Source organism: Panthera leo, chromosome E3, assembly GCF_018350215.1.
Source record: "Panthera leo isolate Ple1 chromosome E3, P.leo_Ple1_pat1.1, whole genome shotgun sequence".
NCBI lineage: Eukaryota > Metazoa > Chordata > Mammalia > Carnivora > Felidae > Panthera > Panthera leo.
In genome coordinates, this window is record NC_056694.1 from 14,289,316 (window position 1) to 14,316,468 (window position 27,153).

Consider the following 27,153-nt stretch of genomic DNA (forward strand, 5'->3'; position numbering starts at 1 on the left):
TCGCGTCTTTCAAGATTAAGTGCTTGGAAGGAATGTTTTCTTTTACGGACTTCCTTCTAGATTTTTCCAGAACCTTCTATGGGCCTGTCTTAGGTGGGTGCCCCTAAGGCAGTACCCTGTCATCAATCCAGGGAAGATGTAGGAGGGATATCGTATTAGTGAGCCCCGACTGCCCTAACAAAGCACACAGCCGGGGTGGGCGTCACAACAGAAATTAGTTTTCTCACACGGCTGGAGGTTGGACATCTGAGATCAAGGTGTTGGCAGAGTCGGTTTCTTCTGACACGTCTCCCCTTGGCTCGTACAGGTGCCATCTTTTCTCGGCACTCTCATACGGTCTTCCCTCTGTGTGTGTCTGTGCCCTAATCTCCTCTCTTTTTAAAAAAAAAAAAAGTTTATTTTATTTATTCTGAGGGAGAGAGTGTGCGTGCAGAAAGAGCAGAGGGAGAGGGAGAGAGGCAGAATCCCAAGCAGGCTCTGTGCTGAGAGCACAGAGCCCGATGCGGGGCTTGATCTCCTGACCGCGAGATCATGACGTGAGCCGAAATCAAGAGTCAGATGCCTAACCGACTGAGCCACCCAGGCGCCCCTAATCTCCTCGTTTTATACGGGCACCCACCAGTCGTGTTGGATTAGGACCCACTCTAGTGGTCTAGAGGTCATTAAATCTTAATTCCCTCTTAAGGCCCTGTCTCCAAATATAGTCACAGTCTGAGGTACTAGGGGTTAGTATAAATGTGGGGGTGGGGACAGGGTTCAGTCCCTGACATGATTTCTTTCTCCTCCCTGAGCACTCCTCAGACGACCCAGGGGTGGCCCGAAAATACGGGCGCGTGTGACATCCGTTGGGAACGTCACACACGAAGAACTTCAATCACGGGATGGAGCGTGCTTCAGATTCTCCAGGACAAAAGCTGGGGAGGCCTCTACACATACCCTGAGCTGATGGTTCTTTAAGGTTTCTAGATCAATGCTATTCAAATGGCACCCTATCTAAGAAGTGTCAAAACCCAACCCCCCACGCCCCGGCATCTTTACAAAAGTTAAAAAGAAGGGTGCATTCAAGATCATACAACGTCAGCCTTGTGTTTTCTCGGAGCCAGAGAGGGGGTAGACGTATTTTAGTCAGGTTGGCTTGCTTTCTGAGCGAGCCTTCTGTGAATGCATAGTACTGACACACAGTCTGCCCGACGGGCTCTGTGGGAGCCAGGCTGCTAAGCGGCTTGCGGCAGCAGAAGTCAGCAGGTAGGACATGACATTTCAGAATTGTTCAAATAGACCCCCAGGCCTAGCAGATATGCCGGACATTGTGTTAGGCGAGCAAGAACAAAGCAGAGCCAGAAAGGACTGTTTAAAAATTTAAAAGAACCTTTCCCTTGATCAGCTGCACTGCTGGCTACTATTCCAGCAATTTCCAGGATGCAAAGCTGGCCCCAAGCAGAACAGAGAATAGAATGGAAGAGGGCAAATTGGTGACATTTTCAATATCCATGTACGATACCCAGCATCCATGGAAGCTGAAGAATAGATTGTTTTCTGGGAGAGAAACTGAAATAAAATGATCAGATCGGAAGGACGCTCGGTGAGGCCACCTGCTTCGGGACGTCTAATCCATTCAAAGCATGGGATTCCTGTATACATTTTAAAACTCTACACACTTCCAAGTCCAGACAGGGGATAGCGATTCCCCGGCCGCTGGAGCAAATCGAACCGCCTCATCTGGGTGGCTTGCCTGAGGTCTTCGTAAAAGCCCATTTGTGGATGGATGTTCGAGGTTGGCAGGCAGCCTTCCGTGAGGTCATTCAGGGACCTCGGCTCCTTCGTCAGGTGACTTCCGTGAGCGACTTCCAAGGTCCCAGTGCAGCGGGAGAGAAGGAGTGGCAATTCTGTCAGGCCTTGGGTGACGCGACTCCCCAGGCTCATCCGCGCTGCTAAGGAGCAGTCTTGTAGGACCCCCGGCTTCGGGGGAGCCTGGACGCACGACGCATCGCGTGATTGCCTGGTCCTTCTAGGAACCAGAATAGCGGTTGGAATTCAGTAAAAGGACTGCTTTCCATCATTTTCTCAGTATATGAGAGTCCCCTCCAGGTGTTAGGATTCTTTCCTGCTCAAAATCCTAACGGTTATGCGGAAAAACTGACAAGACTGTGAAATCTACTGGTGCTGTAATTCATCAAGCTGCAAACCACCAAGCTACAGACCCAGAGTCACTTAGGAGGGTCATCTTACGGTTCTGAGTTTCATTTTGTGCCTAGACCCAAGTGAAGCAGATCCGTTTGCCTTTTCTTGGCTGTCAGTCACCCAGCATCCCCCAGAGCACCGAATGGCCTGAAGGCATGTAATTTTTGGTCTTCAGACCCTACTATGCTGGCAGCTTCCTTGTCCCTAAGGACGCACACCCACGTCCCCACGGATTACCGGGTCAGGCATTTTGTTCCTGACTTACTGCGCCCCAACGCTCCACCTTTTCCTGACTTCCAGCTCCTCATCAGCTTCAGAGACCTGATGGTTCCTCGACATCTCAGGCTTCTAACCCGATTTTTAGTCCAACATTGCAGGGGCGCCTGGGGGGGCTCAGTCGGTTACGTGTCCGACTTCAGCTCAGGTCACAATCTTGCAGTTTGCGAGTTCGAGCCCTGCATCAGGCTCTCTGCTCTCAGCAAGGAGCCCACTTCAGATCCTCTGTCCCTCTCTCTTTCTGCCCCTCCCCCACCCGTGCACTCTCTCTCTTTCTCTCTGCCCCTTCCCTGCTTTTGCGCACGCACACACACACGCACACTCAAAGATAAATTCCAACATTAAAAAAAAATTAAAACCTATTTGATGCTCTTAGCAGTGTATGCAAAAAGAAAAAGACTGGTAGGGAATCGTTGGAAGGGCTCTGGCGAACCTCCAGCCTTGGAGGAAGCGGTGGGTGACCTGGCTCAGGAAAGCAGGACGAGGACTGCTGCTCCCAGCACATCAGCAGGCTCCGGCCACGAACCTTCTCGCTAACTGATCGGCTACCTGCGAGGGACTCGGTGTCTTTATATCTTCCGAGTGGGAGGTGGAGTCCGCTTCTCTTTAAATTTAACTTACGGTTATCTCTCTCTCGCTCGCTCTTTTTCTTTGCCGAGCCTGGGAACATGAGTGCGTGTCCCCCAGTTCCCAGGGGAAGGAAGTTGCTTACGCTCCTCATTTCGGCTCTAGGAGAAGCAGAGGGAGGGATAGAAACCTTCCTACACCCGGACTGTGCTTCTTCACAATCCCCTACCGGGAAGGCCGGTGTGTTTGGTGATGCTATCCCTCCAGGAACGTCCAAAGCTGCTGTTTGTAGATGGTGACGGGGATGGGGACACGGGGGTGCCTGGGCGGCTCAGTCGGTTAAGCGGCCAACTTCAGCTCGGGTCATGATCCTGTGGTCTGTGAGTTCAAGCCCCGCGTTGAGCTCTGTGCCGGCAGCTCAGAGCCTGGAGCCTGCTTCTGATTCTGTGTCTCCCTCGCTCTCTGCCCCTCCCCCACTTGCTCTCTCTCTCTCTCTCTCTCTCAAAAATAATAAACATTAAAAAAATTTTAAAAAGGGGGGGATGGGGAAACAGGTTGCAGTTCCAACCTGCCCCATTCATCCCACTCTTAGGAGAACTGGAGAGAAAGAGCATCAGTGACAGTCCCTGTCATCGACAGGCTGGCTTCCCACCAGGCCCCGGAACCCCGCAGCTTCTCAGCCCCCCAGCGCTGCCCTGTCTGCACCTCCCAGGTTGTGTCAGTGGTCACAGTCTCAGGAGAACCAACCTCAGGTCATCGTGGACTTCCGGGCAGTGCTCAGGTCCATGTGTCTCCTACGTGGCCATCCTTGCCCTCTGAGCCTCCGTGAACACCCGGCACCACTTTACAGCAGGTGCACCCTAGGAAACGCTCCGGCCTGACCACTTGGGGAAGGATCAGGGGGCTGAAGGTCTGTCCAGCCAGGCAGGGCAGGGCCAGCCATAGGAAAGCCCACATCCAATAACAGATGTGCCTTGGACAAAACCCAAACGTGCACAAAGAGACTCACGGTGCCCCAAAGGTGAGGCCTGTGTCCCCTGCCCCAGCATCAGCAACCCTTGCTCTCCCCGAGATCATAGGGTCATTATCTCCCACCTGCCCCTCCCATGCACACTACATGCCTTACTGGCCACATTATAATGAACGGGAGGTTCATCTGACAGCTAAGGGGCGGACGGGCCATTTCATCTACTGGAGCTGTCAGTGGGTCAGTCCTGGCCTCTCCCCACCCCGCCCCACCCCCAAAGTACAGGCAACCCTGTACCTGCTGTCCCTTTCTGCAGATTTCTGAGAGTGGTAATTGGCAAGGCCTTTCATTTACCCCAGACCAGGTTGGTTTCAGTTATGGAGCTCTAGAAAGAGCAATGACACCCTTTGAGGACATTTTGAACCAGGGTGACGGGATGCTCTTTGAAGCATGTGGACATTCCCGTCTCCTTCCAGATCACCGTACTTGATAAAACTCCAGCCCTTTGGTGTCACAGACACAGAATCAAATATAATTCACTTTTCTCCTGTGGCGAAGCATAGTTTCTCTCTAATTGCACCCTACCAGCCCCTCTTTTATCCTAAGTGAAATTGCAGGCTAAGTGATAGTAGAACACGGATGCATAGGGAGGGGAATGAAGGCTGTTAGCACCCACCCGCCTTCTGGCTGCTTCCACACCAAGGTTCTAAAGCAATCTTCAACACTTTCCTGGAATTCTAATTTTAAGCTCCGAGAAAAGAGCAAAGACTGTGTGTCAGATGTGCATCTAAATTATCTTTAGTTCCTTGGCAGCATTTAGCTCTGAGCTCTGGTCTTAGTAAACGCGTAACTGTTCCTAACAGTTCTGTTCCTAACACAGAACCCTGGGTCCTCTCCAACAGTAACATGCTACCAGGCTGGGCAGCAAGGCTGGGCTACATTTTAAACTGGTAAGAGCACAGACCTGGTCTTATTTGTCCCGCCCCCCCCCCCCAATATTATGCTTTCAAACACATAAGCAGCAACCACACAAGTGGAAAGAAAAGGAAAGAGCCCTCCCACCGTACCTTCCACGCTCGATAAGTCAAGCTGCTTTCAGAATGTATGCATTTTTCTCCTCCTCTGACTCACGTGCCATTTTACCAAGCTTCATTTTAATTCCTCATCTTGTATTAAGAGAAATGACTCGCATCCACTGGCAACAGAATCCAGGTATTTAGAGGTTCTTGCCACTGTGGTGCTTAAATTGAGATATGTCTTCAGGTCCATATTTGTAAATCCTGTTTCTGAGAAACGGTAATAAATCAAGCAGAAGATTGAAATTGAATTTTTGTTAAAGGACTTTAGGAGGAAAGCCATTATGCATCTGTCCATTTTAGTGGGATGGAACAGACATTTCGGCCACGGAGAGACAGCTCGCCATCTCCAGGATGGCAGAGGGGAGCACAGAGGAGCAGGGCCACCCCCTGGGATTTCGAAGATGAGCCCGTGTCTTTGGGAGGTGGGTTAACCAGATAGTCCCCAAAAGAATTGGCCGGATGGGAATAACGAATTAAAAGTTCTCTTAGCTAGAAATCGGTGTTATTTTGAGCAGATTTTACCAGCAGACAAAAGGCTAACATTTGCCTGCATTTGGATTACCGAAATGGGGTTATTTACATAATTTCTGTGTTGAACGTTCCTCTAGTGTTGCTTTTAGCAATGTAAATGGGCTTAAATGGCTTCCACAGTGATTTCAGCGTGATACCAGGAAGAATTTGTGTCCATGGGAAGGAGGCATCTAGAAGACCAGCTTCAGAGAGGCAGGGCTAGACTCCCTAGGGGAAGGGACAGGAGAAGCCCCCAGTATAGGACTTCTAGGTTCTGTGGAATCAAATACACAGGTCTGGCCGGGAGAGGAGTCCAAGCTGACGGAGATCCTGTCGCTGAAGGTCAGTCAAGTTCATCTCTCCTCGGGGGACGGCCGTATCCAGAATCTCAAGGTGCCGGTCACCAACCACAGGAACACATCAGTGTTTATTGAATTCTAGGCTCTTTGACTCCCCTCCCACCACCTTTTTTTCAAGGGGCGAGATTTTCTTCCTCTTACATTCCAAGCCTACATGGCAGAATAGAGAGAAAATCGTGTTTTCTTCTCTCCCGAGAGATGTCAGTGATGTCCCCTGTTACTTTAGGTATATGTGCCCGTGAGTTGGGGAGAAAGCTTACTGAAGACAGAATGGAGGCCTTACAAGGAAATTTTATTTCCTGCACCCGTTGCTGGCCGGCTGACCTGTCAACTCCCTTGAGATTCTCCCATTGGAATCCAGATATTTATCCTTCTATTCTAGAACAAAGCCAACTCTAACTTGCGAAAAGCAGCATCTTGTAAGACACCGGAGAAAGACACTGAGTGACTGGGGTCTGAAGAGCTGCCTTGGTTGGCTTGCCTCTTTGGCTGACAGACTGGGATGGACAGCATTGGACACCCATGGTTGCCCTGGGAACAGGCACAGACTCTGGAGATGAGGGTGGTGTAGAGGAGAGGAAAAAAAAATCTTCCCTTCAACTCTTCTAGGTTCTTCTTCTAGCTAGGGCCCCTGTAAGAAAAGACAGATTAGCAGGAGAAAAGCAAACAGGTATTTATTAACATGTACTTCTCACATATACCTGGGAGAAACTCCGGGATGGGAAAACTTCAAGAGGTGGCTTAGAACTTGGGCTTGAGGGGCACCCGGGTGACTCAGTTGGTTAAGTGTCCAACTTGAGCTCCGGTCATGATCTCATGGTCCGTGAGTTCGAGCCCCACGTCGGGCTCTGTGCTGACAGCTCAGAGTCTGGAGTCTGCTTCAGATTCCGTGTCTCTCTCTCTCTCTGCCCCACCCCTGCTTGTGCTCTGTCTCTCTCTGTCTCTCAAAAATGAATACACATTAAAAAAAAAATTTTTTTTTTAAAGAACTTGGGCTTGAATACCATCTTCAGCTAAAACAAAGGAAGAGGGGACCAGTTATGGGAAGAGGACCGGGAATAGTACTGTAAACAAGGATAAGTCTTATTATGCAGAGTGAAATCAGTGCTTTGTCTACGGATGGGTCTCTTATGATTTGGAGGCATCCTTCTCTTCCTGGTACAGAGGAGAAGGTACCCTTGCAAATGGAGATCTTTTATAAATACAATTTTCCCTTACCAAAGGGGAACTTCTGCTCTGTTTTCAGAGCTTCTCTGTCTGCTGTTTCTCAAAATAATCAGCTCAAAATTATCTTTATGACAAAGAGGCGTATTTCAGGGTGGCATATTCTGGTCTCCTACAGTGGCTGTGCTTGGGGCCTGAACAAGGAGAGACGGATAGAGACGCCAAGAGGCACATATCTGAGGAGGGCCCCGAAGGGCAGAACCCCCCCACACACACTTCAGACACAGACTTGGACGTTTCGGGGAGACGGTTAGGCTGGAAAAACCAGCACAGCTCATCGGCATGCCTGTTCTGCCAGTGCATCCAGTGCTCAATCAGGAAGAAACCTTCTAGAAACTCAATCCGGCCTATTCTCTTCTTAGTTGGTGCCAGGAGCAGAGAGAGAATAGGGGATCAGAAATCTCGACTTGGAGTGATGGTAATAACGATGGCCCAGATGACGTGTATGGAGAACTTTCTTGGAGCCAAGCGCTGCTCTAAGCACTTGACAATGAGATGTGCTAACATCTCATTTAAACATCACCACGATCCAGAGAGGTAAGGACTGTGATTGTCCTTCACTACACAGGGGAGGACATTGGGACAAGTTGCCCCAGGCCAGCTAACAACCAGTGGGGCCAGGGACGGAAGCATGCAGTCTGAAACCTGGGTCCAAGCCCAGAAGTTACATCACTGACCTCCCTTTGAAGGGCTGGAAGGCTCTACGGTGTCCCTACATTTTTACCTCTATAACCTCAAGTAGGCCCTCATTACAGCTCTGTGGTACAGGCAGGTGGGTAGTACAACTCCCATCTTATAGGTGAGGACGCCTTAAGCCTGGGAGGCAAGAGGAAAAGGACTTGTTTAACATCGCACAGCTAGTCTTCGGAGGAGGTAGAACAAGAATATTGGCCTCTGGGGGCGCCTGGGTGGCTCAGTCGGTGAAGCGTCCAACTTCGGCTCAGGTCATGATCTCGTGGTTCATGGGTTCGAGCCCCGCGTCGGGCTCTGTGCTCACAGCTCCGAGACTGGAGCCTGCTTCGGATTCTGCGTCTCCCTCTCTGTCTGCTCCTTGCCCACTCACACTCTGTCTCTCAGTAAACATTAAAAAAAAAGAACACCAGCCTCTGCTGCACAGTTCTTTTTCTGCACCTCATGGCCATCTCCATGGCAGCTCTACACAGGGAAGGACTGATTTGAGACGCCTTGAACCCTAGAGCATTTGGATGATGGAAAGCAAGGAGAGAGTGTGAAATGACACTGGAAGCCAACTTCATTTCCTCCACACGGCCTCTACTAATACTGAAAAGACAAACAACCCAGTTACAAATTGGGCGAAGGGTCTGAATAGACATTTCTCCAGAGAAGAGACACAGATGGCCAATAAGCCCGTGAAAAGATGCTCAACATCATTAGCCATCAGGGAAATGCATATCACAACCACAACGAGAGGCCACTCCACGCCCACCAGAATGGCTATAATCAAAAAGATGGACAATGGCAAGGGTTGGGGAGAATGTGGAGAATTTACACTGCCGGTGGGAATATCAAATGGTGCAGCCACGTTGGAAAAGATTAGCAGCCCCTGGAGAGATTAAACGTGGTGTTACCATACGACTCTGCAATCCCGCTCCTCGGCGTATACCCAAGGGAGACGAAAATATGCCCATATCCACACCAAACCCTGCAAAGTCAGATGCTCAACTGACTGAGCCACCCCAGGTGCCCCCACTCAGCACTAGTTGAGATCTGAGATCTGGTAGAGTCAGTGTCACACCCTATGCCAATACAAGGAAGTGCCATCCAAGAAATGTGTTCAGTAAGTGGCACGGTCGGGATGTCGACTAGTCCACAAGGAGAAAAAACCAGCTTCGGTGCACGCCTAGAGGCTGCCTGTGACAGAGGGTGCACCCTAGGTGCACCCAAGGCAGCCTGGAGATCTGATTCAGAGATAAACTGGTGGTCTAGATAACATGCCTGAATTCATTAGTTGGGGGATTCTTGGTAGTCTCAAGATTATTCCCCAAGAAGGTCAACGCTGGGGTGGCCAGCATAAGGAAGCCGGTGCCCTCCACTGGTGATGACCCTGACCCTGAACCCTGGGCCTGTGGTCTATGGTGTAGGGAATCACAGACTTAACACCAGGGCCGAAAGAGGCTCGGAAGTAGCCCCCCCGCCCCCGCCTCGTTTATAGATGAGGAAACCGGGGGGTGAGGTGGGGTAGAGTGAGTGTGCCCAAATTCTGGGAGAAATGGAGCCCATTTCTCAGTATTTCTCAGCTTGTGCTAGAGAATGCCTCCCAGTGGTGTCCAGGCTGGACTGGGCCGGCTGGTGGTGACTACTCCAGGGTAGCTTTGCATTATGAGCCAGGGTGCCAAGGAACCGCAGTCCCAGAAGCACGAGGGTGGTTTTGGGTTTGTGGGCCGAAAAGTTGGGGAGACTCAGATCTTCCTGGTGTTGAGTCCTATAATAAAGGCCCCTGGTCAATCTGATTGTCCTTTCTGTGCCTGTCATGTTGCATCTCTAGACCGTTTCTATTTTTTCCCTCCATTTCCTCCCTCCCTCCCCCCATCTTACGCCCTCTCTCTAGACCCATCCTACGAATTCGCCCTCCGTCCCCACTGCATTCATTAGTACGTTCACATTCGCCCATTGAACAAGAGTTTGTCAGGTGCTTACTGATGTGCCAGACCCAGCGCTGGGCACTGGGGACACAGGATGTCATGGGTCTGGTCCTCAACGAGCTGACAGCCCAGTAAGGAAAAGAGAGAGTAATACTCTCACACACCCACTGTGTGCGTGGCACACTCACAAAATCACAACTGCGGTAAGTTGTACTTGCACAAGTATGTACAAGTACTACGTGAGTCTCCAGTAGGGGGCTCTGCCTTTATGGGGGGGCTTCCCTGGGGAAGCAGCGGTTGAGCTAAAGGCTGAAGTTGGAGGAAGAGGTAACCAGGCAGAGAAGGAAAGAGCGTCCCGGGCAGGGGCTCAGCAAAGGCTCCAAGCCTGGAAGGACTGTGGCACATGAAAAAAGAGAAAGAAGGGTCACTGTGGGGGAGCTGCACACGAGGGTGAGGCGGGCACGGGAGTCCTCCAAAGCCATGTTAGGATTCTGGACTTCATTCTCAGAGCAGTGGGAGCCCACGAAGCGTTCAGGGGAATGACGTGATCGGATCACGGCACTCTGGCTGCTGAGTGGAGGCCAGACGGATGGCGCCATGGGCACGTGGGTGCCGCGGTCCAGGTGGTGGCAGCTTGGAGTGGTGGCGGAGGAGATGGTGGCCTGGTGGTCGTGGTGGGTGTTTGGGGAAGTGGCTACAATCGAGCCACAGTTAAGAGGCGTTCGTCTGCAGGACTTGGTGACGGACTGACCAGTGTCTGGGGAGGTGAGTGCTGAGCATGACACCCAGATTTCTTTCTGGATCCGGCAGCTTCCTGTTGAACCTTAATGACTAGGGGGTGGGGGAGACGGAGGTGCAGACCCTGTAACACCATCCAGGGCTTTTTCCAGAGACAGCTGCCCCCAGATGGCACCTGGGGCATCTCGGGACAAGTAGCTTTCATGTTACCATGGCGCTCGCTGTTCACACTCTAGTGTCACGGTTGAAAATTCTCACTAGATTACTTTGGCTCCAAACCTACTCGTTCCTGAACAATACTTTCTGCTGCTTTGAGCAACAGCTGGCCTCTAAAAATGGTGGAATGGGACCTAAACCTCGAATGCTTGAATTCTCGTAGTGGTTTCCAAAGCCGGACGGACTCCAGATAATCCACTGGGGTCCAAGGGGAATACATTAGCACCTCCACGGCGGTATAATTTTTAAATGTCTCTGTCCTTAAATGTATCGTGTGTAAAATACATTAGTACGATAGCACGGGCGTATATTTTTAAATGGATAAAGTCAACATATTGGCCTTCAGCTGTTCTTTTTCCAGTGGTGAACATATATCAAAAATGTTTAGAGGCCACTGCCTACAGTAGGTGATATAAATGAATCAGCCGCATTGGCCTTAGCTCCTGGCTTCGGCCATGTTTCCCGGCCTCCTCCGCGGCTGCTCACCTCCACCAAGGCGGTGACTTCCGGCTCCTTGACTTTGCCCCCTTACCGTCCAAGCTCCTTGGTGATGGAGGCACCAGGGAGAGCATGGTCTGGGCAATACCTGGAACTTTAGATCCCCAGCATTCCTGGAGCCATCACCCAGTGGTCTGAGCTCTGGCCAGGCACATCCTACCTTCTCTTTGCCTCCAGTCATAAAACCACAGTCTCAGAAAAAGACATGAAATGAGTTTAGGCCAGTGGTTCCCAAACCTGGACACGTCACAATCACATGAGGGATTTTTTAAACCACCCAGTAGTCCCTCAGCTTCTCCTCAGAGAATGTGATTCATAGGTCTCGGGTGGGATCCAAGCGTTTGTTATTTTAAAGCATCCCTTGGGGATTCGGAGGCACAGCCAGGTTTGGGAACCAGCAGTCTAGGCCAGCTTCTCGTCCTGCCCTTGGAGGGAAGACGGAGGCTCTGGGAAGTACAGAGGGCATTCAGGGAGACCGCCAGACCGGCTGAGATCCAGGCATAATTCCAGAAATACCAACTTTTGCCTCGTCTGATGACATACTTTCCATCATCTTTAAGACTCTAATGAGTTAGTAAAATACTTGTTAGACAATATGAGTTGAATGAATGAAATTCACCAAAAGATGGAATTAAGCCAGCACACCCTCGAAGACTCTCCCCCTGGAGTGATGGTGGAGAGCTCAGAAATCAATGGCACCCTTTGACATCCGTCTCCCATAGTGTCCTCTTCCCCCAGGGTATCAACTGTCCTAAGCAGAAAGGACGTGTCCCGCCTAAGACTCTTGTGATGCTCTTTTTCTTCCAGAGCCTTGGGCAGGCTTTCTGGCCCAGGGCACGATGCTACCTCCCTATGTCCAACTACACAAGCAAAAACCCTAGGAGTCATTCTTGATCCTTCTTTGTCTCCGCCATATCCAACCCGTTGCTCAAGATTTTGCCTGCTAAAAAGCCTCAAATGTGTCAACATATCTGCTTCTATTCCATTGCCCTAGCCAAAGCTACCAGCATTTCTCCCGGCAGTGACATTAAGACCCTCCTGCCTCCTCTGCCTCCCCTCGCCTTACTGCTAATCTGTTTCCCACGCTTCAGCCAGAGTTCACGTTTTCAAACTCATACCTTTCAGTGGCTTCTCATTTAGAACGAAGATCAGTTTCCTTCACGTGGCCTGCAGGCCCGGCTGGTGCAAACCCTGCCTGCCCACCCAGCTTTCTTTCATGCTATTCTCCTCTCTTCCACCCTTGCCCTGACGCAGCCGCATGGCTGTTCTTTCAGTTCCTTGAATACTCCTTGAATATTCCATTCACGCGAGTTGTTTGTGTAAGCCCACAGTTTGGTGACTTAAAAGAACAATTGATTTGCTCATGATTCTGGAGTCTGGCAGTCTAGGCTGGGGTCTGCTGGCCGATTCCTGTGCCCCTCATAGCATTGGTGGGCTCGTTCACGCGTGGGTGGTCAGTCAGTGGATTGACCAGAGGAGCCTGGTTCAGCTAAAGCTCCGGGCACGCGAGTGAGCCCAGGCTGGACCCCCTTCGCCCCCATGGTCTTTCATTCCCAGCTTCTTCACAGCATGGTGGACTCAGAATCCCAAGAGGGGGACAGTAAAACTTGCAAACCCTCCCAAGGCCTGGCCTTGGAGAGTGCAAAAGCTTCTACCGCATTCTACTCACCACTGCAGGTCTGAAGACGAGCCCAGATCCAAGAGGAGGGAAAGTCGATCCAACTCATTGATGGAAGGAGCAAAATATCCACATTGCAAGGGAGCGTGGGAGAGATTGTTGCAGCCATCTTGAACCCAGACTTTCCCCCCCACGAGGCCACTGCATCTGTGCTGGCTGCCCCCGGGCTTGAGCTCTCGTCCAGTTAGCGTGCTTCTTTAGCCAGGTTAGCTCAGTCTAGGCTTTCTGATTTCACCTTACCTGCCCCACGTCAGGGATGCTTTCTCTAAGCCTAAGGGCCTGTCCCTTTGTTGGATGCCGGTTTTTCCAGCACTGTGTTGCTTTCCTTCATTGGAATTGGCTCCGCTTCTGAGAAGGCACATCTGCCTGTGATTATTTAATTAATGTGTTTCCCTTTTAAGATCATCAACTTCGTGAGAGCAAGGACTTGTCCCTCGACACTCTCCATGACATTCCCATGCTGGAAAGTAGGCTCTGAGTGGAATTTTCTGGATGAATAACTATGAATTAATTAATATGTGTTATTGGGGTCAGCACGTCTCCTGCTGGCCACCACTTCCCAGGCAGAGGGTCACCAAGAGCCTTGCTACGGCTTCTACCCCACCAGGACTTGTCCCAGAGCTTGGACTGTGCTATCTTCCTGGCCCATTCCAGCCCATCTGGAGGGCCTACCTCCTCCTCTGGGGAGGACCTCCGGGCCTGGAGTGCTATTCCAGGATGGTCGTTTCCTCTCTTCTTCCTCCCTGGCATCGCAGATGTGCCTTTCATCCCCACCTACTTATTCATTTCCCTTGGTATAATGTCCCCCAGTCTCCATAGAACCTCGCCATTTGGGCCGACAAACGGTAACGGAAGGAAGGATAACTTCCTCGGGAGCAGCTGTACTTGAGACGGGTGTAGCTAAGTGCTCATGTCTGGCGGAAGGATGAATCGATCACTCCGTTTATGGAGCTACCTTTTTGCTTTCATAGCTCTCAGGTAGAGTAGGAAACTGCGTGAGCATCAGTCCCCTGGATCAGCCCTCAGCAGCTGCCTTAGTTAACCTGTCGCTTTGTTTCTAAGGTATTCAGTCTACCCTCGTGAATGGCTTCAGTTCTACCGTCTACACTCAGTCATTTGACCAGGGACAGACTTCACGTCACCCTGTCAACACTTAGGGCCAGCTCATGAGCTCTGCTGTGACCACTCCTGCCAACTTGGAGAAGAGCCTCCCAAGACTTGAGAATCACTTGACCCACTGGCTCCTTCCGTTCCCCTTGCATCGCACTGGCGATGGCTTTGTGCGGCAGGAGGCTGACCTTGGCACCCCTAACAATGACACCCCTGACCCTGAGGGTATCATTGGTGCCACGTTCGGGTCCACTGAGTTTCCTCAGGCCATGGATGCACACCCCGTCCCCCTCACTCACCCCACCCACAGAGGCACTGGCCAGACATCTTGAGGAGGTGCAAGCTGTGGCTGAGGAAATTTGGAGGATCCATGACCCTGGATTGGTGGGGTCAGAGCTGCAGGTGCCCACCGAGTAAGGGCTGGCCTGTTGGTGTGGCTCGGGGTTAGGTTGTGGTTCTGGGTCCCCCACTCACTGGCTATGGATTGTAAACAACTTAATCAACCTCTTGGACCCTCAGTTTCCTCATCTGTGAGGATTTCATGAGGTACTTGGTGTTGGTGCCTGGTTGTAAGGATTTGGCTGGTCCTACATTTTGGAGCAGGCTTAGCGAAGACACTCACCTCTGTGAGTGGAGGGTCTGCGGAAGTGGAGGATGGAAGAAGGATAAAGCAGAGAGGAGGCTAGGGCTGCTCCTCAAGGCCCAAAGGACTGGGCTCAGTTTGCCTCCCACACCTACTGGGTGTTTGTGTGTCTGTCTTCTTTTTCTTTTCTGTTTTTTCCTTCCTCTCCCTTCTTCTTCTTCTTCTTCTTCTTCTTCTTCTTCTTCTTCTTCTTCTTCTTCCTCTCTTCCTCCCTCCCTTCCTTCCTTCCTTCCTTCCTTCCTCTCTTTATTTCTTCCCTAACTTTAAATTACCTCCTCTGCCCGGTATCTCCAGAGTAGTTTGCAGCCTGTGTGTTTCAGTGCTGTCATTTGCTGTCTCATACAAGATCTGCTGTTGCTAGTTGCTCATGCTTACGACCCTAAATCCAGTCCGAGTCACTAGAGGTGACAGACTGAGGTGTAGACCAAGGCCAGGCTGGCACAGGATGGTAACAGGAATGTGTTCCAGGCAGAAGAGGTCTGTGATGATGTTACAGGCATCCGGGCCAGTGCTGACACTGGTCATTCACTCCAGGTTTGCTGGGCCCAGGAGAGGGCTGTCTGTACCATCAAGATGCTAAACAGTCCAAGAACCCTTTGCCTCTCCCCAGACCATACAGGAAAACCTAAGTGGCTCTGAGTTGGTGTCCACGAATATGCCAACTGGTATCCACATGGCAGAGTCCAGGAGAGGAAGCCACGGTCCCTGCTGCACACGACAGATGTGCTGTGCGGCCTGCCTCCCAGCTGGCACACCATCTCCCACTCTTGTTTAAGAGGCTTGGGGTCTGACCTGGACCCTCTGCTCTGTCAGCCCACTCCTAGCAAGGGACGTCTGAAACAACTTTCCCTAGGGACAACCTGAAACAATTGGAACAATCCGATCTTGGTCTATCTATGTCGCTTGACCTTGGTCTGGACTGCTTACAGAAGACTGGCACCAAGTTGGTCTGCCTGTGGGTTCTGTTCCCGCCTGGAACCTCCGTTCTTGTTACGGGGTTTCTGGCTTTTGCTGAGGCCCCTCGTACACCTGCACACGTTATCCCTACTCCGGAACTGGTTTTCACACAACTCTGCTTTGGATTGCATTATTTCTCCTTAGCTTCCCAAACTGGAATCTACCCCTTGAATCTTCTTTTCCCATCTCTCTGGGGAATTACTTCTCTATCTATCTGTTTATTTTTGTCACCGCTTTGTTGAGATCCTCACATACCATTATGATTCACTCATTTAAAGTGCACAACTCCAAGGCGCCTGGGTGGCTCATTCGATTGAGCACCCAGCTCTTGGTTTCAGCTCAAGTCATGATCTCACAGTTCGTGAGATCCAACCCCGCGTTGGGCTCTGCACTAACAGCGTGGCACCTGCTTGGGATTCTCTCTCTCCCTCTCTCTCTCTGCCCTTTCTCTGCTCATGCTCTCTCTCTCTCCCAAAATAAATGAACAAACATGAAAAAAATTTAAAAATTAAGTGCACGACTCAATGGTTTTTAGTATATTCAAGGAGTTGTTCAGTGATATCAGCACATTTTTTTTAATCACCGTAAAAGGAAACCCCATCCCCACTCTACCTTCCCCCAACCCCACCCCTAGTCCTAGGCAACCCTTAATTTTCTTTCTGTCTGTATGGGTTTTCTTATACTGAACATTTCACATAAACGCAATCATAGAGTACGCTGTCCTTTATGACTGGCCTCTTTCCCTTAGCATAATGTTTTCAAGGTTCATCCATAGTGTAGCACTTACTTGTTTTTGTCGCTCAATAATATTCCATTGTATGGATATGCCATCTTTTGTTAATCCTTTTATCAGTTGGTGAATATTTGCCTAGTCGTAGGTTATGAAAATTTGCCCTTACGTTTACTTCTAAGAGGTCTACAGTTTTAGCTCTTACGTTTATGTCTTGGGTCCATTTCAGGTTACTTTTTGCATATGTTGTGATGTGGTGGTCCAGATTCATTCTCTGGCATGTTGTCCCAGCACAACTTATTGAAAAGACTATCTCCCCCCGTTGGATTGTCTTGGCACCCTTGTTGAAAGTCAGTCAGTTGTAGAGGTGAGGGTTTATTTCTAGACTCTCAGTTCTATCCTGTCGTCTTTCCTTATTCTTCCACCGCACTGTCTTGATTATAGCAGCTTTGTGGTAAGTTGAAATCAGAGGTGGAAGTCCTCCAGCTTTGCTCTTTTCAAGGTTTTTTGGAGTCTCTTGTATTTCTACATGTATTTTAGGATTAGTTTGCTAATTTCTGCAAAGAAGCCATCTGGGGTTTGGATGAGGATTGTGTTGTCTTTAAATCGATTTGGAAAGTGTTGCCGTCTTAACGACATGGGGCCTTCCAATCCATGAATATGGGATGTCTTTCCATTCATTCCCTGAATCTTGACACTGCGCAATGCCACACACCTGTGCCACTCTGTATCTTTGCCTATTGCCCACCCCAGAAATTCAGCTTCTTTTACCTGGTAAGGTCTCTTGCCCCCATTCCCTACAGGCATTGGCCGTATTTGCCTCCTTGACGTGGCTTCCTTCCACTGTCAGCAGCTGCCATGACGACGCAGGGGGAACCTAATGGTCAGGTCCCCAAATCAAGCTCCTCTGGACCACTCACTGTCTACCAAACCCTTAGCTTACAGTCTCCTCCTTGAAGGTGAGGATTCATGGTTATGGGCAGAATTTTCCATCTGTATCATTTCCCTATGGTGCAGCCAGAGTTGCGAAATAGAAACAGAAGACCACACACGCATGGATCTTGCCACCGAATTCAATCAATGAAGATCCAGGGACGGTGTACAAACCTGCAGGAGGGTCCCAGTATCCTCCAGAAGGGGGTCTGGGAAAGTAAAGGTAGAGGGGCTTGAAGTATCCCAGGTTGGGGTGAGCATATACATTGTCTGTGCTGACTGGGTCAGCTCACCAGCACACTCTCCCCACCAGTACCGGGACGTTTATTTCCACAAAGTAGTCCTTCCTGAGAATCAGGAGTGCTTTGTTTTGCCTGCCTGGGACTGGGAGAAGTTGGAAAGTTCAGCTTTTCCATACAAGCAGGGCCTTTTGGGCCTGGATGCCTGCCATGCCCATGCAGAGAATGGCAGGTGTCACTTCCTTGGGCTTTTGTATCCGTCAAAGGCAACTACCGTATCAGCCTTCCACCCGCATGTTCCAATTCCAGCAATAACAAGGGATGCCCGCCCGTGATACCATTGGGGCAAATGCTTCCAGAAGGCTGGGCATCTGTGCTCTTAGGACTCCATCACAGAGCATATTAACGATGCGTAAGTAGCCTGTTGTGCCCTTGGTGCTGATATGAATAAATATGGTTTGCTTTTCAGTTTGAATTTTCTGTTCTAGGTCTGCAAGGCCTGACTTCAGCCAGGTGGCAAAGAAAACCTCCATGGGTGCCAACTGTGCACTACGAAGAGCTTAAGAAAATCCATGTGTCGCCAGGAACCACCTAACTAAGGCTCTGGGCCTTAGTTACCCAGAGCTCTATTTTAATATCCTAAACTATTTTCTCTATAAAAGTCTCCCAAGCCTTCTTTTACACCTGTTTTAGTTAGGTTAGTCTACATTGCAGTAACAGACCAACCTTAAGATACATTGAAATGTACTTCTCACCCATGCTGCGTCCCCTGACCGTTGCCTTCGGGCCTTGGGGAGGGGCAGTGGCCTCTAGACATTTCCCTGTCAGGCTGATCAAGTCCTCCCTCCTCCAGGTATGGCTCTGTGGGGGCAGCATGGAGGTCCTGCCTTGCTCGCGGGTGGCCCACATTGAGCGGAAGAAGAAACCCTACAACAGCAACATCGGTTTCTACACCAAGAGGAATGCTCTCCGGGTTGCTGAGGTCTGGATGGATGATTACAAGTCTCACGTGTACATAGCGTGGAACCTGCCACTGGAGGTAGGGCCCCAGCAGCCCTTCCCCATCACCCTGGACCAGTGATCCTGTCAGACAGGTCACTGATGGTGTCTCCTCAGAAAGATGCTTACACGTGCAAAATTGTAAGAGCATTTTGAAGGGGTTCACAGATCTCCAGGTGTTGGAAACCCTGCTTTACGTGGGGCCTGGCACAATGGAACTCTCGAAATCCAGTTACAAAGAGTAGAAGGGTCTTATTGAATTAATCCCAGCCATACTGTAGTCATCCGGATGCCCTGCTCCTGAACGTCCATGGTGTTCTGGAAGCTTCTTAACCAATGACTCCATGATTTGCCCTCACTTTGCGCCCTCCCACGGAGCTCCGCCTGCCCCATGACATACACCCCTACCAGTTTACATGGCTCTTCAAGTCTCCTCCATATTCTTTCCAGAATACAGCCTAAGAAAACTCCCGTGTTGCCAAAGCCTGACAGGAGTGTTGTGTGATGGCTGTGCCTTGATTTGGTTGGAATCCCTGCTCTGCCGCTTACCAGCTATGCAGTCTTGAACAAATCCATTTACTGCCTCCGTCCCTGAGGCTCCTTGCCTAGAAAATCCTTCCGAAGGTGACTGGGGGAACTGAATCTAAAGTACTCGCTTAAGTAATAAGTACTAAAGTACCCCCATCTAAGTACTAGAGTACTCAGTTTAAGTACAGAGTACCAAAATCGTCAATCTAGGTGCATGTAAATGCACTTAGATCCACAACACAGCGGGTGACCCACCATAGTTGGGTTTATCTCTTCAGTCAGAGTACCTGTAGGTGTCTCAGCCATGTCCTGAGAGAGTCGCCTAGAATTGTTCCCTCTGAGGACCGGCAGATTTCAGGTTTCAGGAGGCGGGAGCCCAGAGCAGCAGCATATGTGCAAGATTCTAGATAAAGAGGGTAAAAGTAAAGAATTTGTATCCTGTTGTTACAGTTATTGAAATAATGTTCCCAAGCATTGAAGCTCTTTTGGCCATAATAGCACTTTGTAGCTGTTAAACCAGAAGTGATTTGGCATGTGGTTATTTATATAAAGATAGGTACCACTTGCTGAGCCCTGGCTATGTCCCTGGCACCCAGGAAGTATGATCAAAGGAGTCCCCTTAAACCTACTCCCTAAGCAGTATCTCATTTAGCGCCTCCGTAACGACCTCATGACAGAAGAACTTTCTGCCTCAGTGTCCTTGCCTATAAAGCAGGGATTATTGACATTCATCTCCTGGGGCTCTTGTGAAGATAAAAACAAGGCTTAGAGTATAGCAACTGTGAAGGGCTCAATACATGCTAGCTTGATATGGGCCTATTATGACGTCCATTTTACAGGTGAGTAGACTGAAACTCTGGGAGGTGACGTGTGACTTGCGTAAGGTCCTCCGTGTAGCACGTGGCAGGGCAGGGCTGTGAACTCACATCCTTACTCGACTCTCCCCACAGCCCTGTGAAATCAGTGCAATCAGTATTATTATTCCCGTTTGTGAATTTACAGTGGCAGTGTGACTTAGGGTCATAAGCGCTCAAGGCGGCTGGCCGTCTTCCGACGCACATTTAGGGGGGCTTTCCTTTAACACCACCAGTTGGCTGTTGAAAGGAGGAATCTTAACGAAATAATATGAACTCTCCCTGGCCCCCAAGCTGCCGCCTGGCTGCCCGCCATTGTGGAGACAGCGTCCTGTCCCTCCTGGTTCGCGGCCATCTTGCGGCAGAGCCTGTGGAGTCCTATCTCAGCTAGTTTATTTTCCCTTGTCAGCATGTAATGAACCCATTACAGGTTCATTTCTGTAAAAGCAGAGTGAATTATTCATTAGAACATCATTACAAGCTTTGCAATGGAAAATTATTTTCACTTCGGTGTATAATGAACTTCACAAAGGGCCAGCAAAGGGGGGAATCACACGTGTATAGAGAAGAAAGACAGGAGGTGGTTATAGGCATTTATTTTCCTGTCTTAATCAAATAATTCCTCTAATAACTGGCTCCGAGAGTCACTGAGGAAACGAGGGAAGATGCTGGGAACATAGGTTGTCAACATCAGTGCGTCCTAGGATCCCTTTTGTGTGGTGATGATAAGGACGGCTCCTTTGGGGGGCCACGTGCTGCACTCAGGGGACCGTAGTCTAGCCTGGGGCTCTGGGATCAAATGAGTCCCCTTAAACCTACTTCCCAAGCGAGCATGCAGGACATCAGGTTTCTCTCTGATGGCTCTCCTCAAAAGCCACCCGCCTTCTTCTCTGGCCAGAGCTCCCCAGTCACTAATGCCCCCTGCTTCTCTCTACTTTCAGAATCCAGGAATAGACATCGGTGATGTCTCCGAAAGAAGAGCCTTGAGGAAAAGTTTAAAGTGTAAGAATTTCCAGTGGTACCTGGACCACGTTTACCCAGAAATGAGAAGATACAATAACACCATTGCATATGGGGAGGTAATTAAGACCACACGTGCCCTCAGCTTGGATGGCTGTGCAGTAGGCTGGGGATTGCTCTGATGGGGGAAAATAGAGGACAGATCCATTCATTCATTCATTCATTCATTCATTGAGTGTTTTTCGGAGGTACAGACCTGGCAGCAAGGCTCTCACCAGCTGGTGGGGGGACACATGTAATAAATGTTACAATGGGGGGACCAGAGGCTCTGGTAACCTGTTCTGTCTGGGGTGTAGAGTGCATGATCAGTTCTATTTGGGACATTTTGACTTTGAGGTCCCCTGGGACCCGTAAGAGGGACGTTGAGCAGGAAGTTGGAGATAAAGACAGGCAGTGACTGGAGCTGTCCACTGCTCAGTGCTGGCGGCCAGAACCCCTTGCCACCAACAAAAGGACAGACGCTCTTAGATCTTCTGTGATGAGACAACATCAACTCTCTAAACATTGAAATAGATAGACTTTTCTCTTATTACAAAGGCCATTAGTATGCATTTCAGAAAAATTTGAAAATACTACTAAGGGGCAGCGAACACGTACAAGAGCTTTTGATGCACCAGGCACTATTCTAAGTGCTTTTCACCTGTGAACTCATTTTACCCTCCCTTTATGAGTATTATGTCCATGTTGTTGATAAGGAAGCTGAAGCTGAGACTTGGATGAATTCAATAATTACCGAAGGTCTCAGGCTGTAAGTCATGAAGCCGGCCTTGCACACAGGCATTCTGACTTCGTAGGTGATACTACATTTTGATGTGTGGTCTTTGTGTGTGTGTCCGTGTGTGCATTTTTTTTACTAAAAATATACACACGTGTATATTTTTATAAACACATCTGTATCTATGTATTGCTGCAGCCATGGTGTCCACGTGTGTAATAATTTGAAATCATAGCATACAAGGAATATCTGTGTCATTTCTGCAGCCTTAGTAATGACTGTGCATGATACCACCTTTGTGTGCCGTGTTTTGCTCGATAATACAGACGTTTATGTTATTTCTGTTTTTTTCAATATCGTAAGCCCTACCGCTGAGAACATGCTGTGTGTAAGCCTTTTTACTTCCTTCCGTTGTGTGTTCGGATGAGGCACAGAGTGAGGCCAGGGCGCAGGGCGCCAGATGCACCAGACCCAATGGTGACACCCCCACTAGCTCCAGTATTCGGGCTGCTTCCCCGAGCTGCTTGCGGCTGAAGCTAAGGCTCTCTGTGACTTACAGTGTTTCCTTTTTCTGCAACTGTGTATTCTCCCCGCTTCATGCCCGATGCCTTTTATGGGAAGTAAATAAGGGCCAGATTAAACCGTCAGGGTGTGGCCGAGGTGTCCCTCTGGAGCCAGAATCTGGACTGGGAAGCATGTGTCTTGCAGGCACAGTCCATATCGTGATTGGGGGCGCATGAAGACTGGATCACTGCACAGGGCTATCGGGAAGGTGAAACGAGCCGGGATACGTTGAGTTTTTAGACCAGTAGCTGGCACTCAGCACTGACTATTCACAGGTCCGAACTGCCTTATCTTTTCTTCTTCAAAACAAAAGTGTGGTCTGGGGGTTTAGGGTTATCAGAGTAAGGTCAAATAAAAGGAGGCATCGAAACACAACAGGCTGTAAACGGATGATTCGTAAGACAATTGGGTGAATTGCCTCGTTCTTTGGAGAAGAAAACAATTGAGATCCTCACCTCGTGGCTCACCACATCCTGAAGTGTATTTCAGATGAACTTTAGCGTTAAATGAAAGAAAAGAAATGATAATAGGACCATACGGAAATGCGTGTGCAGCTGGTCTCTGAAAGGGCCAGAGCTTCCTAAGAATGAAAGCCTTGGAAGAAAATGCAAAAGTAAAGGATAATGGATCCGAGCTTATAAATATTAAAATAATCTATACATCAACTGAATAGAGAAACAGTATGCCAAACCAGAAGAATAGTATAGATGAATGGACGATGCAAATAATATATAATGAGCTCCACAAACTGAATTACATCTTAATAATTAATTTAAATAAGAAAATAAAACACCCCCAAAGAAAAATAAAGTATAGGAGAAAACACACATGGTTGAAAAACATGGACGTTTTTCACTGATTTCGTCATCGAAGACATTAAAATACATTGAGGTAGCTTTGTGCTTCTGCCAAATAAACAAAGGTTCATTTTTGGAATACATGTGGGCATTCTGCCAGTAAGATCTTGGTTATATGAAAAATCACAGATCCTCTGGTGAGGGTGTAAATTGTAACAAGCTTTTTAAATAGCAGTTTGAACCACATGTATTAAAAGGCTTAATGATAGTCGCACTCTCATTTCTACCCTTATCCTAAGCAAATACTTTGAAATGAGCGCAAAGATTTGAGAGTAATTGTTCATCTCCGTGACTTTTTTTTTATCAAAAAATTTGACTCTAACTTGAAGGTTAGTTAAATATACCATATTAATCGTTTGAAATATTTGCAGCCATTTCGAAAGGTATGTACAAAAGTTTAATGACTTGAGAGAAATGTTGATAGTCTAATTCTTAAGAGGAAAAGGTCAGGATTATAAAATTGGATTAGCTCCTTACTATTTTAGATTGAAAGCAAGTGAGAAAATAGCATGGGGAAATGGAGACACGGGTTGTAGTTACCTCTGGGTGGAGAGACAGGCAGCTTTTGTGAGGGTACTTTGTCATGTGTTCCCAATTATTGCTAATGTTTGTATGATAATACCATAATGAGGAGGAAAATAGTATTAAAAAAATAAGGAATAAAAACGGGAAAATGAAAGACGATGGCCAGGACCCAGTTCCACAGGCTGTGCACTGAACAGCTCCAGGGCCTGTCATGCACATGAAGTACGATGTAAATGATGTCTCTGGAGCTGAACAGTGGGGTGGCCATGGAGTCAACGTAGAAATCATAGTCTGGTTTTGGGGAAAGGGGAGGCTTTTGTTTTTGCAAATCTCTCTATCTCTTTTAAGTAAGAAATTCAGTGCATACACTCTATAGGAAATATAAAGAAGAAACAAAAGTTATTCCAAATCCCAATTCCCAGATATGATCAGTGATAACATTTTAGGGCATTTGCTTTTATTACTCCTTCTCGGCTTCCTGAGCTCAACATATGCTAAAATATATTTCATATGGACTATAACATTAAATGAAAGAAGTCAAACTAATCAGATTCAGTTTGGTAACAAAATCTACCATTATTTAGACAACTCTATTTCTAACACTCCCTCCTACTGTTTCTTTTCACCACACCAGGCCCCCGAGCAACAGGAAAAAGAAGGCAGAGTGAATATCGTACTATATTTGCAATTTATGTCCTCCGGTTTTCATGTACAATGCTGTTTGAGAGTCTTTCCCCAGGCCAGCGAATATCTCTGGGTTTAATGCTTCTTGCTCCTTCCCAATTTTTTAGCGGGCTTGTTTCTTGGCTTTAAAAAAACGTCCTCGTCACGCGAATTATCTGTGTCTCGTTGTTAATTGCATTATGGTAACCTGTAACATTCTGTTAAGTTTTTACTTAACTTCTCGTTAGTTCAGGGGCGCCTGGGTGGCTTGGTCGGTTAAGCGTCTGACTTCGGCTCAGGTGATGATCTCACAGCTCCTGAGTTCGAGCCCCGCGTCAGGCTCTGTGCTGGCAGCTCGGAGCCCGGAGCCTGCTTCCGATTCTGTGTCTCCCTCTCTCTGCCCCTCCCCTGCTCATGCTCTGTCTCTGTCTCTCTCAAAAATAAATAAAAGATTAAAAAAAAATTCTCATTAGTTCACAGGCAGTGTAATGTTAGTTTCAGGTGTGCAGCGTAGTGATTCGACCTGGTTGTATTACACTCCACTTGACCCTTCATGTTGGAGACTCAGGGATGAATTTTTTTCTTTTTTTTCAAAAAACGTTAGAAGCTGTGCAGTTCCTGGATCGTGGGGTGGTTCTAGTTTTTGAACCTGTTGCTCATCACAACAAGTGCCCTTCTTAATCCCCATCCCCCTCCACCCCCATCCCCCTCCCCTCTGGTAAGCATCACTTTGTTCTCTATAGTGAAGAGTCTGTTTCTTGGTTTGCCTCTCTCTCTTTTTCCCTGTGTTGTTTTGTTTCTTAGACTCCACATGTGAGTGAAATCATATGGTGTGTGTCTTTTTCAGACTGATTTCACTTAGCTTAATACTCTCTAGCTCCATCCACATTGTTGCAGATGGCAAGATTTCATTCTTTTTTACGGCTGAATAATAGTCCATCGTGTGTTTTTACCACAACTTCTTTATCCATTCATCACTCGATGGACATTTGGGCTCTTTCCATAATATGGCTGTTGCAGATAGTGCTGCCGTAAACATCAGAGTGCAGGTACCCCCTTTAAATTAACATTTTTGCATTCTTTGTACCTAGTAGTGCAAAGATGCTCAGCCTCACTCATCATCAGGGAAATGCAATGAGATAGCAACTCACACCTGTCAGAATGGCCTAAAATCAACAACACAAGACACAACAGATGTTTGAGGATGCGGAGAAAGAGGAACCCTCTTGCACTGTTGGTGGGAATGCAAACTGGCGCAGCCGCTTCGGAAAACAGTATGGCGGTTCCTTAAAATTTAAAACGAGAACAACCCTACGATCCAGCAACTGCACTACCTCTAATGTTTTGTTTTGTTGTTAATTCGTCTCCGAGTCTCCAAAGTGAAGGGTCAGGGGGCATGTAACACAAGAACGTTAACACACTTTCTCCTTGACTGAGAAAGTTCATCAACTTCTCAGCCTTTGCTAATATTATCTGGGGTTTGGGGCACAAACATTCTTTTCCTTTATTTCCATTTTATACCTTTCAGAATAGCTTTACGGTTAAATTCATTTCAGTAACAAGATGTACGATTATTTAGACAACTGTATTTTAACACTTAACTGCTAGCAGTCCTGTTTGCCACGCCCAGACCCCAGCATGGTGACAGAGGGAGACAGACACCTCTGAGCAGGTGTCAGCCCCAGTGTTTTTCATCCTGACCACAGCGATGCCGCCCAGGCCCACTTACAGAGTAAGCCACCTTCCCTTGCTTTTTAAATGTCTATTCACCTCTATTAGCTGGAATGCTTTAACGTGATTTTTTAAATTTTTTAATGTATTTTGAGAGAGACAGAGAGCGCAAGCAGGGGAGGGGAAGAGAGAGAGAGAACAAGAGAGAGAGAGAATTCCAAGCAGGTTCCGCACCGTCAGCGGGGAGCTCCGTGCGGGGCTTGAACTCATCAACTGAACCGTGAGACCATGACCTGAGCCAAAATCGAGTCGGACGCTCAACCAACTGAGCCACCCAGGCGCCCCTGCCTTAACATAATTTTTAAAGAAAGACACGTGCCCGCTTTATGTCCTGATTCTTCCATGTATGAGATACTGCTTTTCCACATGTAAAAGCAACTCAGTGAGCACAAAAACATTCACCGGGTCTTTGGTCAAAATTCTGTGGTTGGCTCATACTGCCCTCGTGGCCTGAAGTGCCTCTGCCCCTTGTTTGATTTTATTCATCTTTGTTATTCTCTTACCATTATTTATATGAAAGACCATGCACATACGGTATGCATAAAGCATACAGGTGCAGCATAATAATATACAGCAATATAATAATATACAGATGGAATGGAGACGTGTTTTCGTTGCTGTCCTGGCAAAAATTCAGTCTTGCACGAGCTCTTCCTGTGTCTGTCTCTCCAGACCATGGACTGTTTCAGGGCAAGGACTGTGTTGTTTATTTTTGCATTCATTGAACTTAGCACAGTCCCAGGCACGTATGAGGCCCTCCATAATATTTATTAAGTTACTGAATAATAGATTTCTTTGCATAAATATTAGAAACAAAATTGAAAAGCCTGGCATTCTGAAATCATTATAGGGAACAAATATGCCATAAAAACAATACCTTAATATATTAGGAGCGCTTCTAAATCTACAATAAAACCACCGGAGATCCCAATGGGGAAATAAGCAGATAATTCTTAAAAGGGGAAAGAATTGCTAAACTTGAAACTCTCCAATTTCCTATTAATTATAAATTCATAAAAACAAGAATGTCTTTCCTCACCTCTCAAAACAATATTCTCTATCACCTGTAATTTTTATTTTATCCTTCTCTTAAAAGCTTCATTAGACTCCATTGGACACATTTTTATAATATTGCTCTTGTGTAGACATTAAAAAAAAAGACATAAGCAAAATACATTTGGTAGATGTT

At 48.1% G+C, this 27,153-nt stretch overlaps 1 protein-coding gene across 8 annotated transcripts in view; it reads left to right on the forward strand.

Moving 5' to 3' along the window:
• Positions 1-27,153, forward strand: part of GALNT17 (polypeptide N-acetylgalactosaminyltransferase 17) — a 285,062-nt gene that overhangs the window by 227,107 nt on the left and 30,802 nt on the right. For 6 of the 8 annotated variants that reach the window (XM_042921614.1, XM_042921618.1, XM_042921617.1 and 3 more), the window contains 3 exons: positions 3,617-3,811; positions 18,362-18,547; positions 20,831-20,968. In XM_042921614.1, the coding sequence (XP_042777548.1) occupies positions 3,617-3,811; positions 18,362-18,547; positions 20,831-20,968 (519 nt within the window). Of the gene's footprint in view, positions 1-3,616; positions 3,812-7,618; positions 7,701-18,361; positions 18,548-20,830; positions 20,969-27,153 lie in introns of those variants that run through there. The other 2 variants (XM_042921620.1, XM_042921619.1) reach the window with 2 other exon arrangements.